Genomic DNA, 17,016 nt, shown 5'->3' on the forward strand with positions numbered 1-17,016 from the left:
TGTTGCACAGTAAGTTGTATATTTTCTGTTCCACATAGTTATAGCTGCCAATGCCACGTTTAACTTGCTGTGAAACAGTGCCTCAGTGTATTAGATTTGGCCTGGATTCTCTTGGGACTTGATTACTATAATGCAGCCACATCCAGAAGTTGAACTCTTTGCTCTGAAAAAGTTCAAATTAATTCAAAACGTGGCCGCTGGCCAACTCAGTCTCCCAGGCTGGAATGTTTCTCCTTGCAGTTGTGTGATAAAAAGGGCAAATCATCACCACACTGAAACTGAAAACTGAGTTTGAGTACTCTTGCTGTTACAGCAGGCTTGTTTACTTCTTCCAGATGAGGAACCAATTGTACTATCAGCATGCTGAAAGTTACCCTTATTTTTTGTCAGGCCTTGGGGTTCTAGTCATGCAAATGAATGTTTTCTCAACCACAGTTATTTACTTACGTAAGGGAAATGTGTTTGAAATTAAACCAAAACACACAAAAAAATAATCTTATGAATAGTAATTTTTGTCTGTAGTGCTTTATTCCAGGCTGTTTTTGTCTTACTACAGTAACTGGCAAATCTCTGTTCTGGTTCTTGCAGAGTAAGAAAGCATACCACTTGAAGGCCCTGACTTGCTTCCCAGATAGGCCCTTGGACAGCCCCAAAGCAGGTAAAATTGAACTACATGGACATAAACAGTCTTCTTGCCTCCTCCAAATGTACAGGCTCATGGATGCAGCTCTGTTTTAGTACAGATCTGCCTTTGTGCACAATTAAGGTAACATCTGTGTCATGAGTCACGTACATACATGAGAATAGACACATTTGTTACTGCTAGCTACCTCAGTTTTTTAAGGTTAAATGCTTACATATAGGTTTTCAAAGATATATTAATTGAATGATGAACTTTCATTAGAACCTCTCAAAATCCTTTGGTGCTGGTACTTGAATCTTAAACCTTTGGCCATGATGTACCTGGTGTCTATTGGCTGGTGACTCTTAATTCACATATCTCAGAATTTGAATGTTAATAGCAAGCTTCTAAATCATTATTGTATATGGGCAATGCACATTGTGAGGGGATTATTGTCTGTTAGATGAAAGTCCTCTTAAACTGTGCAATTGGGTGCACCTAATCTCTTAACAGGGCCTGTGAATTTTATAACTCCTCCATTTAAGATCCTCAGTTAACCGTGTAATGAACAGTAGTCATTATGACAGGGATGTTTTGTATCTTATATTTTCCTGTTTGCTGGTCCACAAATTTATAGATGAAAAACATATATATATATATATATATATATATATATATAACTGAAATGGAGACTGTTAGCAGGAAAGCAGAAAGTTTAGCAACAGAGGAAAACTGAAGCTTTTGATACCTGCAAAGGGGGTTGGGAGGTATTTTGGAGCATGTGTTCCAGTTAATATGCATATCCATTAAGGAAAGCATTAACAAAGACCCCTAACATAACTGATGAAACATGGAACTTTCAGACTTCAATACTGAAAAGCCTTTGCTATGAAAGAGGGAACTTATATTTCAGGCTGTATTCAGGAATGCATTTCTACATCAGTACCATTGAATTCATGTTTTCAAAATAAATGAGCGCGGAGTTTTTAGCCAGGCTGCATGCCCTTTGGGCTTACAGCTTGCCTGCAGGAAGGACTTGATTACAAATAAAGCACCCCAGCCCTGTCACATTCCCACATCTGAGAGTCCTAATTAATACTATATTTCTAGGGACAAGTTGCAAAACTGATATTCCTATACATGGTACGTTGCTGCTTCACGTGTTGTTCATACTCCTTTTCTGAATGCATGAACATCAAAAACATTGAACCTGGATGGCGTGATGTAGAACCCCACATCAGGCAATGGGAAGGGAATCTGAAATAGTACTCAAGTTACAGTGAAAGCTGTCAGCATTGAATATTTAAAATAAGGACCCATTCAAGTTTGTATACAGTAACAATTGACATGGGGGTTGTACCTCCTCAAGAGTCAGATGCAGGGGGAAGAATTAGCTTTTGTGTCCAAAGCTGAGGTTAAGATCCCAGAACTTTATTCTCCCCTCTTCCATGAGCATAAAAAAATCTCCATTCCAGGTTTGTAGAGAGAACATATATCTAGAAGGAAATGAACTGTGTTGAACTGCAAGGCATACATTCTATGCTGACATACAAAAAGTTACTATCTTTGAGGTTGGGTTCTAGTTCTTATGGGCTCTTCATGAGCAACAGTTGGCCCCCTTGCACAGCATTTCTCACTTTTGATAACAATAGAGGGAAGACTGTGGAGTTTGCATGCTGAGATCCAATGTACTTAGGCAACCAAAGCCATATCTGACGGCTTTCACATGCTGAAGCTTGTTAAAAATAAACTAACTTGCCTTCTGGCTACAATACAGGTATAGCCCTGAGACACCGCTTCCAAATGACTTGCCACCCAGCAAAAGGAGCATCTACCACATTGTACCATATCAACATTCTCTGTGTAAAAGCACGTAAGAGGAAGGCATTTTATTAGCAATGTAAGGAGACAGCAGTAATGACTATTCCCAGGTTCATCCCACAGCCATCCAAGCATCTTCCCCTTATTTCCTGAAGCCAACTTGCATATTAACTGTTCTGAGGTAAATCAATTAAAAGAGCAGGGAAGAAAAACACCTTCCTTTTAATAGTGATGGTCAAGCCAGAAATAGAGTTCAATTTTCTCTCATGCTGCTGTTGTTACATCCTCCAAAAAAGGTGCCAGTCTAAATAGGAAGCCAAATAAAATGAAGTAAGAGTTTACATAGTCAGATGGGAGCTCATAGGAGCTACGGGTGTTTGTTGCCTGGTTTGCATGATGCAGGCCAGCTCTAGATCCTTCAGTCCACAACTTATCAAATATTCTTCTGAGGGTAAAAAAGAAAAAGAGCATAAAAAGCAAAGCATTACAGATCCTAGAAAAAAAAAGTCAGTGTCATTCAAGATATTCTTGGCTGCCTTCCTGGCCCTAGAAAAGCAAATTACCATTTTATATGTGCTCTTCACAAAGGCATAATTGCAGTAAGAACATTTATTATATTTTAGCATCTTCCAGTTTGGGAAGCCAAATTCTGTAGCCATATTCTTTTTTTTTTTTTTTTTTTTAAGGCAGTTTCTAACATTATAAGTTATTGAGAATTGGCTTACATAGTTTGTTTTACTATTCCATTTGGTCATGTAACAACAGCAATGGGATTACAATAACAAAAAGCTTAGAGACTCAGAAACAGTGGCTAGTTGGTCTCTTTCATTCTGCATTTTACATCTCCTGTTATGTACAGTACTACCTATGAAATGTATAACTCATCTTGAATCCAGGCAACTCCCAAACTGTATCACTGTGAAATTCAACCAGCACAAAATTCCCAGTGGAAGTGAAGTCTGCAACTTTCTCTGTCCCACAGTAAGGGCCAACTGCAGGTGATGTAGGTTGGCTTCCATCATGTATGAGCAAATAGTCGTAAACACATCTGTCGTTATCTTCCAACTCAAAGAATAACATTTTAAGAGATATCTGGAGAAAATACAATGAAACCACTGTTTTCAGCTTATACCATTTTCCCTTACCCTTTGTATGTAACAAGCACAAATAGTCTAAATTCCTTATGTACAAGGCACTGTTTTCATTCTGTGTCTGCCACATCCTGATCTCATATTGTAATACAAATCAACAGCAACTAGTTTGCTTAGTTCATTAGCATTTGGACTGAAAGGAGAAACAAGAGACAAGATTGATCTTCTGTGCTTTAAATTCTTTTCTCAAGAAATACAAAAAACAGAACCTGTGCAATATTCTGGTTTCCTAGTGGGCACTCTTATCTAGAGATTATTCTTAGCAAAGCCAATAAAGTACAAACTAAATTCATAAAAGTCTCACATGCATGTGTAAAGATTTTTCCTTGATGATTACCTCAAATACCAAGACCCAGCATAAGTTCTTAAACTGAATTTGTGTTTTCAGATTTTCACTCTGAAAATGTCTCCTCATTAAAAACAAAAATCCAGCAAAACACAGCACACCATTACAGCTGTTGTTCTCCAAGGCAAAAAGAGATTCCATTAGAGAACACTACTGAAACCAGCAAAAGAATCTGTGCCTTACCTTGTATCCTACTGGAGAACTGATGACCCAGAAACATGCTCGGTTTTTGGGGTATTTATTGGGATAGTTTGGAGAGGTGATGACTCCATTTGAGTCTCTGAAAGTATCTCCACAATTCACTTAGTAGTAAAGGGGGAGAAACAAAGAAAGGCATATTAACAAGTATTTTGACAGTAGAAAGTAGTAAGCTTGCTTGTACTCTTTTGTATTTTCTTCAAGCCAAGAGTGTGGTATTATGAAAATCTACTGCTGAAATAGTTTATTTCTCTGTGTTTGTATCAGCAAATATATTTGTATCAGCTGTACTAAAACAACAAAAAACTTTCCTGCTAAAATAACTTTGCAGGACAGGGAACAGCAGAATCTAAAGCTATACTAGTCTTATAATGAAATGTTACCACATTAGCATAGCATCCTAATGGGACTACCTTACTGCACTTCCAGAAAAGAATTAGGTTAAGTATTTGAGATTGCATTATTGAGCTAGTTCTAATGCAACCTAGAAATTACTCCATCAAGCCAAATGCAAAAAAAAAAAAGTAAAAAATGATACTGGAAATGTACATCTTCAATTTATGTTTTAAAAAGTTTGCATTTTAAGTTGAAATAAGACAATAACAATAACCAGTTATTTGGTTCAATGCCTGTGACCTAAAATCATGTTGCAACACAACAGGATTTTATCCAGCAGTTCATAATGCATTCCTATTCTTGTAAAACAGGCACCCCTGAAGTGAATATGATAAGCACTGAGTGTCATGTGACATAAAAGCCTTTCATTTGGAAAGTGCAAGTTACTCAAAGTTAGTCTCTCTGGTTGCTTAAAACACCACAAAACCTTGAATAACATATGGCCCAGATCTTGGCTTTACTTCTCATTGTTGCTATTTCTCATGAAGTTCTGCAATCTTTTTGCTATTTGCTTGCACTGCTCCTATTAGTTAGTCATTGCATAGTTTTTATTTAAATAAATCGTTACAAAGATGCAAGAAAGCCTAGCTCTGAGAAGAATGCAAGTGGGTACTCAGGATTCCTAACATGACAACCATGCAATATCCTGTTTTGTCTCCTGCTAACCTTCAGCCCCATCATTGCCTAATCCTTTGTGTTAGTAATACCCACTGGGGATGTAAGGAATAACATGGAAAAACCTGCTCTGGTGTACATGCTTAAAGTTTCAGTTCTTCCATGCAAATACTATTAGTCCTGTTCTCCAAGCTCTGTAAAGGAGTGTTCATACCCCTGCTGTAGGAGGCTCTGAATCCTGTAGCTGTAATGGTCTCATCAGTTGCAAACTCTACCAGCATTGTAGATCCAGAAGAAACCATGGAAGGCAGCGGCCCCTTCCCACAGTATTTGTCCAGCAAGACAGGAGAATTCTTGCTGTTTCCATTGTAAACTTTTATATAGTCAGAAGAACAATCTGAGGAGGTTTGGAGATCAAAAGCCTCAAACTGCAGGAAAATCTCAAGAAACAAGAAAACAGATGTTGGGTTTACTGCTATACACAGGGAAAGATTCAAACCATCTAACTTACGAAGTGAACTAGGAATTTCTGTTAATTTCACTATCCACATATCACAGAAATTTGACTTTCTGTATAACAAGAGCTATACACCAAGAATTTCACCTAGCGTCCCTGCTACTGAGCCTCATAACAGATGTTTGACTATACCTTATTTTTAAAAAAATCGCTTAATGCTAACTGGATAAAAATCAAGTTAAATAGTACATCTGATGGTCTTACAAAAAGTCTTCTGAAAATTGTTGAGACTTTCTTTTCATTTACTATGTTACAGAATAAATGTCTCGGTACCTGAAAAGAACTCCTAGATGCTAGTCATAATAATAAAATAATGCTGTGTAGTCCTGACACTGTGATTCAAAGCTTTCTCCTATTAAAAATTACCTTACTCCGACGGATGCGGATCAACCACAGGCAGTTGCTATTGTTTGGGTATGGGGATGGGTAATTGATAGAGGAGAAAGAGCCTTTGGGTTTTGGCAACACGGAGCTACAGCAATCTGAAGGGAAGAACCAAACAATGCTGAAGAGAATGAAAACTGAACAACAGTCTTCCAAAAACATCAGACAACTCTCTTCAATGATTATCATCAGTCAAGCTTGTAAAAAAAAAAAAAAGATACCTACAATTGTGTTGATGTTCCTAGTTTAAAAACTATTCAAAACCTGTGAGCAAACTAAAGCTACTTAAAAGGGTAATTAGCTGCTTCAGCTACTTTCTTTTTGAACAGGAGGGCTTCACTCACATATTTCAGTTTACTAAGAAAAGGCCTGGATTTTTCATGAACTTGCTTAACCTCAACCAATAGCAGTTTCAATTACATCAGTGCATAAATTCCCGTCAGCAAATGTTCGTGTATTCTTACATGTATGCAAATTCAAGCTTAAAACCAGATTCTGCCAAAGCAGAGATAGGAATGAGCACTGGAGGAATACAGTAAAAGAGCACTGAAGTCAGGCTAGAGAGTTAGTGATTGGTATACAAAGTCTGATCTCATTGGCCTGTTGTCTTTCTATACATAGTCTTCATTAATTCATTATTTAACTCTCCAAACTATGAAATGTGAATAGATGACATGCAAACATAGGAACTTATGACATCTTTCCCTTGCTCTGTACTTTCCCTGAGACAACTGGACTTTTGTCATTTTCCACTTATGATAGTTTTTATTCATTTGTGTTTTTCGTTGTTTTTGGTTTAATCTATCTTTTCTTCCCAAATACACTGATCTAATTATGTAATTACATAATAATGGTATTGACGTGTGATTCACTCCCAGCCTCACTGTCAAGAATACATTATGAAGAATACAATTAAGTACTTGTTATAGCTATCTTTGAGACCATGAGAGACACAATTAAGTTGAAAACTTGTCTTTCTTACAGTTAAACTGAGAAATCATCTCTGAGAGGGTTTAATCTATACCTAAATACTCAACTGAAGGAATGCTGGTTCCTTCAGTTGATTATTCAGTTGATTCTATTGATTATTTAACTGAGCTCTAACACAATTCAGAGCAGAATTTGGTATGCTAATATTCAGACAGTAATGTTTCCTACCGTTCTGGTGAAACCTAATTGAATAACATCTCAAAAATGTCAAATACTATATAATTCAATTAGCTTAAGTACTGGGAGTCAGTGCAAAAACTGTGCATTGCAGGGGCATGTTCGGTGGTTTACTTAAATTGGTTTGTGCATCTCTGCTGAGGATTTTCTGCTCTAAAGGAATGTTAAGTATTTCTAGGCCTTATGGTACCACAGTGATGAGTAAGAAATTGATGGAGGCAAGGAAGTAGAAAACTACACAAAAAGCCAAGGGAATTCCCCTCAAGCATGTTTTAATGAGCCGTACTTTTAGCCCTGCAGTCAGATTTTAATTGAAAGAAATCATAAACCCACTGGCACTACTGATGAATATGACTGAACTTTAATCATGGCTGTTGATCACTCATATGCTTTGCAACCTTCAGTTTTCCTGAAGCAAGAATCTGACAGAGTTGGCTACCATGATCTCTCATGGATTTTGCTTTTGTCAAAGGGCAGGGACTAGGTCAGCATAGCTCAATGATAGTGAATTACTGAAAGCAAATTGCCTTTTACAAGAAGGCTGTATCTTGACCACAGAGACAATTCTGTTCCACATACATACCAGCACTCTTATAGGGCTAGGGGGAGATGTACTGTGGGCTGATTTCCTTTGGGGGATGTCTGATGGTGCCTACAGGCATCAGCTGGGTAAGGATTCACATGCCTGTCTTCCTGCACTTACTGCACTTGTAGAGCTTGTTGATTTTAGCCACATCCAAGTTACTCAGCCCTTCTCTCTGCCCAATGGGTACTGAAGGGTTAGGGATGGGTACAATAGTTGGTTTCCCAGGAGTGCTGGAGAAATCATACCTGTAGAAATAAGGCACATTTCTAAATCACTTCTATTAAACAGTGACTAACTGCATGATCATGTTGATGAACCACATAGAATTTCAACGGGAAGGGGCAAGAACCTTCTCTAAAATCAGTTAACCTTCTGTGAAGAAAAACTGTGGCAACCATTTGGGCACAGCAATTGAAAGCAAGGAACAAAAAATGCATTGTCCTGAGAAGAGCTTTATCCAGTGCCCTGACAAAATGAACTACATCCCACCTTCATGGTTCAAGAGGCAGAAGTTCAACGATAGTTCTGTCACAGTTGCTAATTACCTGCTATCTGTGAGTTCCTGCCTCCTGATAAACAAGTTTTATTTCACTGTCTTGTTCAGAAGTTGTTTCTTGTTAGTGCAAAATACAGAAGATACATGCTACAGGCTTGTGCATTACGGAATAAATGCAGCCTTGGTGTTCCTGGATAAATAATTTTCAAAAGGCTGCCTACATCTTAATGATGTAATTTTTTTTTTCCTCTCTGCACCCAAATATTGTTGACAAAATGATTACATTTAGAAGTAACTAGTTACAGCCCATCATAGACTTTGGAACTGCTTTAGCTCAGTGACTCAGACTTTGTAACATAGCCACATCAAAAACCTCTAGCAAGAGACACTAGTACAGTGACAAAAAACATTGTTCTTTCATCTATCAATATCAACTTTGTTTTCCAGGAATACTGCTGCCAAAGTATACTCTCATAAAATTGAGTTAACAGATATAATTAAGTGAACAGCAAAAATCATTCCCTGCACAGAGTAATTCCTTCTCCCTACATCTGAGCGCATCCTTTGAACGGACACATCAAAAAACTTACGCGCCGTAGTGCATCACAGAAGAGTAGTCATAGGGAAGGCCCAGATTTTTGGACTTTACTTTTCCAAAGTTCCCTTGTTCCCCTGCAAGGTAAGAGAGCAACGTTTCAATCAGAACACTATTACTGCTGTCAGACACTGCCTGCTGTTATAATCAATATGACTGCTGTCAGACACTACTTGCTTTCATAAGACTAACTTAGGATAAAATCATGAAGTCCTTACACACTTATTCTCGTTGGATCTTGGATCTTCCAAAACAACCGGAACTGTCTGAAGCCCATGGTAGCCTATTTCCACTGAATCTGGTGGGTTTCAGAATATAAACTGAGGCAAATAAGAAGTCAAAGTTTCAATATAATCCACAAATCCAATTCCATTCTCCAAGGAAATGTATTAATCTCTCCACCTAATACATCTCTCCAACTTCTGATACAGAATGAGTGTAAGACCACAAAAGAAAGGAACCAGGTTTGCCTGTTACACCAAAGTTATCAGCTATGTTCTGGCTTTGTCTCTGGTCAAACCCATCAGCAGTGACTACAGCCAAGTGACACGACTTACATGAAGCAAGGGCACTCAGTAAGATCAGTTAGAAGCATTCTATCCAAATACAGCTGCTGAGCACCTCATCACTTCATCTGCTTAGCCTTAAAAACCACCTGTAAGAAAGCATTACATTGGTACAGGACTGGGGCCCAGAAGCAGACTAGAATTCATTTCCCCTTGCATTAATTCTCTAGGTTAGACACTGAAGCTAGTTATCAAGGCTCCCGGGACAGTCATGGGAGAGAGAAAGAAGCACGGTCAGAGGGAGCTTCATCCCATTTTAATACAAAGGCACCTATTTTCTCTGCATTGACTAGAGAGCATTTGAATTTCACCCTGGGTCTCTTGTCCATAAGACAGGTAAGCAATATCAGAGCAGAGAGCTGAATGCAGTCAACCTAGCCTTGAGGTTAAATGCCCTAACCACTAAGCACTCCCTCCCAGTTCAACATCTGTACCTTCATTATTATAACTAGTGGTTTGTAAACAAACCATCTGGACAAGAGTTCAGCATTGGAAACTTATCAGAAGATCATCCTATCTGACTCTTGAGTTTGCACAACTTGGCTGGCAAACTTGCAATCAGAGCCAGTCTCTTCCAGTAATATCCATCAGTGCTGGTCCCAGTGAGGGCTAGGAAATGCAAAAAGAAACTTCAAAATCCTAAATTATACAAGATTTGGGAATAAACATGACTTTGGAGCTTTTCATAGCCCAAATACTCAGTGAAAGCTCAAACTGGTTCTCATCAGCACAGGCTTTCCCTACTATTAGGTTTTTATCTCTGTTCCTCTTATCTACAATACTGATTCCACAAGAGCATAGTTCAAATGCAGTGAAACATTTAAACATATGGCTGCTGTTTAGTATGTATGTGCTTTGCTGAACTGTTTTATTAAAAAAGGAGTTAACACCAGCCTGGCTGGACAGAGGTGCTGCCAGCAAACCAGTATGTGCCTCATCACATGCTAGAGAGATCTAGATGTCCAGACCTGCACAAATGTAGGAATTTAACCGATTTTCTCCACTAAAAAAATCTACCTCTGCCAGAATCTAAGTGTGATGATTCAGAAGACTGAAAAGGAAGCTCTGGCTGAAGGCTATGAGTACAGTTTTGTTCCCAAGAAGTTTGTGAAAAAACAAGCTGAGTTTCAAGTAGCTCAGTGGACAGTATTTTGTCAAAACAGAGAATTAGGATGGCTTCCAAGGTGAATTGAGGGGTAAAAACGTATAACGTAGTAATGCAGTCTTTGCAAGAGAAAAGCAGATTATGTGGAAGAACCGAGAACCTACAGAATGTCTTGGGGTCTAGTTCTGCACCACTGAGGTCAGGGGAATCTCTGCCATCAGCACTGTTAGCAGCGTATTTTTATGGAAGATGTAGACTAGCAGCATTTATGAACATGAATGTCTTTTGATTTCCCCTGCATATCTTTGCCTTTTTTTTTCCTCCCAACAGGGCTTCTGTTGCACACACTGCCTTCTGCCTCCCTTGTCACATCAGTCTTCTCAGCCCCCACTCCCGGTGAATGCTGTTAAAACACTGAAGATATCCCCCTTTTAGCATAGTCTTGTCTTCCTCTCCTTTTCTCCCCTTTCATCCTTTCAACGATACTGTGCCGGAATCAGAGCTTGGTTACATCTTTATACTTTAGGGATGATGACATCTGAACCTGTAGACTTCCTCCTGCAAAACTGGTGTAAGATTTTACTTATATCTTGTATCTTTGGTACAACTTTGTTTTTAACTCCTCTTTCCTAGCACATCCTCTACTTTTCAAAATGACGCACCCTTCTTATACAACAACAGCATAGAATTTATATCAAAATTATATTGTAACACTCACGCTGAAACCTAAATAAAGAACAGTACAAATGGAATTCACTTAGGATATCATGGGAATAGCTGAAAAAAATTTGGAGAACAGTGTGTTAGGAATTTGCAATAAAAACAATCAAGTTCCTTCTGGAGAAAATAGATATATTCAATTTTCCAATGCCAGCTGAAAATATCTTATTTGCTGAAAAGGCATTTTAGAATGTGTTATTCAATTATCCAGTCTCATTTATTATTCTTTATTTTCTATAATTTATTAAATACGCTATTATTTTATTACAAATGCAAGTTGTCCAGCTCATATAGCTGTCAGAAAAATGGTTCTTTCAATCCTTTCTTCCCCTGCTTTCATCCTCTGTATCACTTTCTCACTTTCCTTTCCCTAGGACGTCCTACCATTCTCTTCCCTCCTTTCCTTCGAGCCAGGAGCTCTATATATACCCCAGTTTCTCAGTACATAGATCATGGGCACACACCCAAACTATTTCTTTTGCATTCCTTTCCCTAAATAACATTTCACGTGTTTCCCCTGCTACAAATTTACCAGTCCTGATTGTTCCTCATTGCTCCTTCTCATGGCAGAGAGAAGGATTATTTGCTCTTCAAGGATAAAATTTCGGTCCTTCCTCTTGTGTCACGCTGATCCCAGAATTTCCCACATGCTGGTGACTGCATGGGCTTTCATTCTCTCTACATCAAGTCCTGTGTTCTTATCCACATTTTAGACTACACGCCTTCCTCTTACTGCTAATGCCAAAACTTCTGCTGCAATTCAGCCAGCTGCTAATGATTATTTGCATTGCTATTCTCAGAAGAAACATTCACGTATATCTCAAAGTGTTTTTCTCATAAGATTTAGTGGACCTACCTGCCATAATGTGTTCCCACACAATCTTGACAAACTTGTCCCGATCGCTCCGTGCCTGTTCATGGATGAAACCCAATGCATGGTTCATTTCATGCTGAATTGCTCCTTTATCCATACAGCCATTTTTCATCAGGCCAACTGCTTGACGTCCTCCAATTTTTCCAAAGTAAGACCAGCAGCTAAAAATAGGCAATCGATGGTTGCATTCAGCAAATACAAAGAAATACATATACTGATTAAACCACCAAGGGCCTGCAGATGTGCAGTCACAGAAAGGGACCCAAATAGTCACTGGTGTGAGATACCTTGCCTACTGAAAGCTGCCAAACTGAAACCGCAGAGGGAGAAATAGTCTTTGTGATAAGTTTTAAAACAGTAAAATGACTTTATCAAACTTAGATGAAGCAATTCAAGTAGTTAAGCAAAGAACCTGAAAGAATTATACTTCTTTCTAAATTTTCTCAACAATTATATCCCATTATATTTAATTAAGTACATGCACTTATTTCTGCAGCCTGTTAAGTTATATAACTGCCAGTATATCTAAAGAAAAATGAAAAATTGCACCTGCTCTCTCAGTCTTGACTCTTAGGATAAAAAGGGCAATTACTTAAATTCAGACCAAAACAAAAAAGAAGCTGAAAGACCTTTTGGGTGCTTCCAGACCCCGGAGACAGGGAGCTTACCTCTGCCCATGTTCAACATACACATAGTCTGTTTCAGTAGTACGATTTACAAACTTGACACAGGTCAATGTGGAGACCTCTTGTAGAGCATCAGCAATCCAAGACCTCTCTGTCAATGCTAGAACAAGAAAGGGCCCAGGAAAGGTTTTATGTTGTTAGTTAATCAAAAATAAGGTGTGTTAACAGGGTGCATTCTCCAAAATCTCTACAGCACTCTCTACATTTTTATCATGCAAGTATAATCAGAAAAGGCACACAGCCTTCAGAGATCTTCAAGCTGATTAGACTTTGAAGTTGATAGAATAGTTAAGGTTGTTACAGCCAGCCCTCATGCCTTCCACTGCAGGTAGCTATGGGGTGATGGAAAGCAGAAGACTGACATCGTTTTCTCCGTTTAGACAGAGCAGAAGAAAATAAAGTTTCAGATATAAATAATTGGATTAGAATATCCCAGATGAGCCATCTGACCTTAATTAAGTGTGGAAAAAACAGCTTGTTTATCAGAGGTAGTGAATGTCTGCCACACACCCCTTGAAACCATTTGAGACAGCGTTCGGAAGCTCAGAAGCTCACTGTTTCTATTCAGGTACCAAATATAGATGGGAGTGTTTATCTGCTTTTGAACGTTTTGGCTTCCTCAATCATGAATCATCTATGACTATCTTTTATCTTAATTTCCTCATCTTTAAAGCGTGGAGAGATTGAGGCAGAGAGAATGACTCTTCCCTAACCACAAGACCATGTGCTGCAGCTCTGGATGCAAACGGAGAGAAGCAGCCTAGACAGGACTGGGCTTTCCTTATCCAAAATGAAAACACAAAGATTCCCTTTCACCAGGAATGGGAATCAGGCCCAGACTGTATTTTGTTTCCATACCAGTTTCCCTCAGAGATCTTTTTAAAAGGGTCTCTGTGAAATCTTCACATGAGGAAGGCCTCAACAGGGGAGAGATGGAGGACACACACAGCCAATGTGAAAACTTCTGGAAAAAAAATTTCTAGATTAAGGCATCCTGCAGCATTTTGTATTCAGACAGATCTATTGACTGACCCCAGGGGAAAAAATGAAGAAAAATATCTAAGGAGTTTTCCTTCATTTTTGCCTCCACAGCATTTCCAGTGTAGGAATGTTTATTTCTATGAGATATTTGAAAGAAAAATTGTAGTGTTCAATAAAGTGCTTCTAGTGGTAATTTAGAGAAACACACTCATAATGTGAACAAATTATATTTTTTCGTCTATACTTGCTAAATACCAAAGTGCATTGTAGCTAGCATTTGTAGCATTGAAACTAGTATTTGGAATTAAAATAAACTAACTGGTATTTATATAACAAGTACTGCCCAAGTAACCACATTTTAGTGTTTATGCCTAAAATATTTGGAGTCTTTGCCACAATCATAGGGCCAAGAGAATCGCAGAAGAGACATGTTGCTAATTTCACATTTGGACTAAGATTCCATTCAGTGCATGACACAAAACTATAAAATAACAGAACATACAGACCAGAAGATCAATGCTAACTTTACAGCATCCATATGCATACACTTACAGAAATCAGAAGAGATGTTAACCGGAACCTTGACTAGTCCATCTTGTGACTTGGGCCATAAACAACTCTCACAGTTAATTGCACTGCGTTGTCCTCTTCTCAAGAGGATGTCTCCTTCATGCACAACTATTTCACTGTCTGCCAGATGAAGAAAATGAACATGCAAGGCACTTAGAAGGCAAATAGAAGTACAAAAGGGAGGTAAAAGGTATGCACTAACCAAGTTTTTGTATGTTTGAAAATTTTTTCCACTGAAGTTTATTTTTCAGTAATTTGAAAAAGGATTAGTGAATTAAGACTGAGTCTAGCATACATAGTGTGCTAAGACTGGTTAGGCCTCCATTTTTTTCTGGATAAGAAAGACTGATATTAGTATAGGTGTCATAGTGCAGCTGTAATCAGAGCAGTGACTACATATATTTTAACTTAAGGAGCTTTGGGAGCCCTTCAGAGTGGAAGGCTGAGTACCATAAGTTATGTATATTGTATATAATGTTCTCTTCATTAGAGCTTGTGGAATTTAAGAAATCATAAGTGATCTCTGAAAAAAATGGGATGAATCATACAAAATAATAGACTATTTCTATCATGCATATGGAATGCACGCTAGCTATTAATTTCCAGGTTAACTGTTAATTTGACATAAGATATTGCAATGTGCTCATCAGTTCTGACGCTGAAATACCTGGCATATGTTTCTCACAGACAAGAGCTGTTGGTTATTATGCCAAAAACGTACAACGTCTTGGGAACAGAAGAGAGGGAAGTGACTTATGTCACACAGCAAAGAAATCAAAGTCAAAAGTATTCTGATTTGTTGAGGCTACATGCGGAAAAGAACATTCCATATAATAATTACTCAATAATTCTTCTTAATTTCTTTATTGTGACAGTATAAAATAATCAAACTGACTGCAACTTTAACAGACATCTGAAATCTGTGAATTATTTTCCACTGATGCTGGAAAACATTTTCAAAGAGAAAAATATACAAAATCATGAGAATAAGGTATAGAGAAGCAACCCACCACCAAAAACTGCTGTTATTTATAGAGTAATTACAGTTGAACTCACCTAAGTCATTGTTTCTTGTAGCTATCTGCAAAAGAAAAAGTATATCCTTTTACACATGCTTATCTCCATAGCAGAAAAATTCTATAATGCAGAATCACAGCAGTAAAAATGTATAACTAATTTCAAGATAGCAACTGAGCAGCAATAAGATCTTAGCATCTCAGAGCAGGGACACACCTGGACAGGTTTACTTAGTACAAAGTTACAGAGAAATGCTAATTGACTTGGCAGAAGAAAATACTTCATCTTCAAGTTTCTGAGATGATCTTCTCTGCTCTGCAGCTCAGTGCTCAAAGCTGTGGTTAGCTTACTTGGGACAAGTTTTATGGGAAAGCTGCTGTTAACAAGTGTAACAAAGTTAGACAACAAGTAGTAGTTCCACAAAATAAACAAGCTGCAGGACCTCAAGAGAATTGCCAGGCTCTCATTTCTTATTTATCTTCGGAGAAAACAGAGGAAGTGGAGCAATAGGAAAGAAAATCCAGCAACCTTGAAGTGACTCATCTTTAAGAAGAACCCATGAGCCGCTGCAAACTCCCTCGCTGCTGACCTAGGGACAGGATATCTGGCAGCAGTCTGTTTACAGCAAAACTGAATGTCAAGGAACTCTTTGATCCATCCATACTGACTACCTGTCCTAGAAACTCCTTTGCTTGCTGCCAGGAGCCACCTCGCTCTGTAGAGAGCAGCTGTCAGCTTGGTGCCTGCATGCACAGCTCTCAGCCAGACATTGCTGGCCAGGAGCACTGAAAATGTGTTGGGGCTAGAGCAGAACTAAGTGTTAGTTGGCTTCCCCCACCCAGTACCTCATCATGCGATATAGTCATCACTGGCAGTGACTGTCTTTTGTAAAACCACTAGCTCCCTGAGTTTTGCCTTCCCACCTCTGTGACACCCTCATTCTTTTGATGTCCAGGATTGAAAGAGGCCTAGAAAGATGGGCAACACTAAATACTAGAAAAGGAGCACCGTAAGAGCAAGCCACACAGTGGGGACATTTGTATTGAAACCATATGACCACCACAGGCAGACAGATGTTGCTTTCTCATCCAAGCTTCAGTCTCTGTGCAAATATCTGGTGCTACAGAAAAACCTAAGGATGTGCTGCAACGGATCTTTAGGTAGCAAAGAAGAAGAACATGAATTTTGCCTTTGCAGACAATTCCAAGGAATCTACATGGTTCACAGCAGGATTTGGTAGAGGGCACCCTTCCAGATAGACAAATGGGCTGCTCCTTAGTTTTAATATCAACTAAAATCTTTCTAGCAAAATTCTTAAATAAAGCCTTGCTACAAATATTTTAATTTTACCATTCTGATAGTTTGCTCCTAAACTTTCTAAAGTATTCTATGTTTCTGTGACTTCCAGAATTCTAGTTATAATTTCCACATGGAATATACTGCAATAAAGTGCAAGCATAAAGGACCCTTCTTGCCCTTGGCTGATGAAACTCAGAAGCCCTTATTAGTTTGTTACACTGGTAGCCAGAGGTCTTCCTGTACAATTCCAAGCAACCTCAGTGTCTACTCAAGAATCAGGTGAAAAAAAGGCAGGGGGACTCAG

The 17,016-nt window shown here is 38.5% G+C and overlaps 1 protein-coding gene across 1 annotated transcript; it reads right to left on the reverse strand.

Annotated features, from left to right (window-relative positions):
- Nucleotides 1-2,929: 2,929 nt before the first annotated feature.
- Nucleotides 2,930-15,744, reverse strand: LOC118244271 (astacin-like metalloendopeptidase). Its single transcript, XM_050711014.1, has 11 exons — nt 15,630-15,744; nt 15,453-15,477; nt 14,379-14,516; nt 12,828-12,945; nt 12,142-12,320; nt 8,890-8,971; nt 7,921-8,048; nt 6,033-6,148; nt 5,364-5,589; nt 4,124-4,242; nt 2,930-3,535 (listed from the first exon to the last, which is right to left on the reverse strand). The coding sequence occupies exons 1-11, from the start codon at nt 15,696-15,698 to the stop codon at nt 3,305-3,307; spliced, it is 1,431 nt and encodes a 476-aa protein (XP_050566971.1). The 5' UTR covers nt 15,699-15,744; the 3' UTR covers nt 2,930-3,304.
- Nucleotides 15,745-17,016: the final 1,272 nt, after the last annotated feature.

This window comes from Cygnus atratus, chromosome 5 (assembly GCF_013377495.2).
Source record: "Cygnus atratus isolate AKBS03 ecotype Queensland, Australia chromosome 5, CAtr_DNAZoo_HiC_assembly, whole genome shotgun sequence".
In the NCBI taxonomy this organism is placed as follows: Eukaryota; Metazoa; Chordata; class Aves; order Anseriformes; family Anatidae; genus Cygnus; species Cygnus atratus.

Excerpts from the sequence above, each read along its gene's own strand:
- LOC118244271 (XM_050711014.1), bottom strand. The coding sequence starts at position 15,698 with ATGAAGTATTTTCTTCTGCCAAGTCAATTAGCATTTCTCTGTAACTTT. Across the intron at positions 14,517-15,452 it reads TACAAGAAACAATGACTTAG|ACAGTGAAATAGTTGTGCAT; the intron begins GTGAGTTCAACT and ends TTCATCTGGCAG. Across the intron at positions 8,972-12,141 it reads GTGGGAACACATTATGGCAG|GGGAACAAGGGAACTTTGGA; the intron begins GTAGGTCCACTA and ends CTTACCTTGCAG.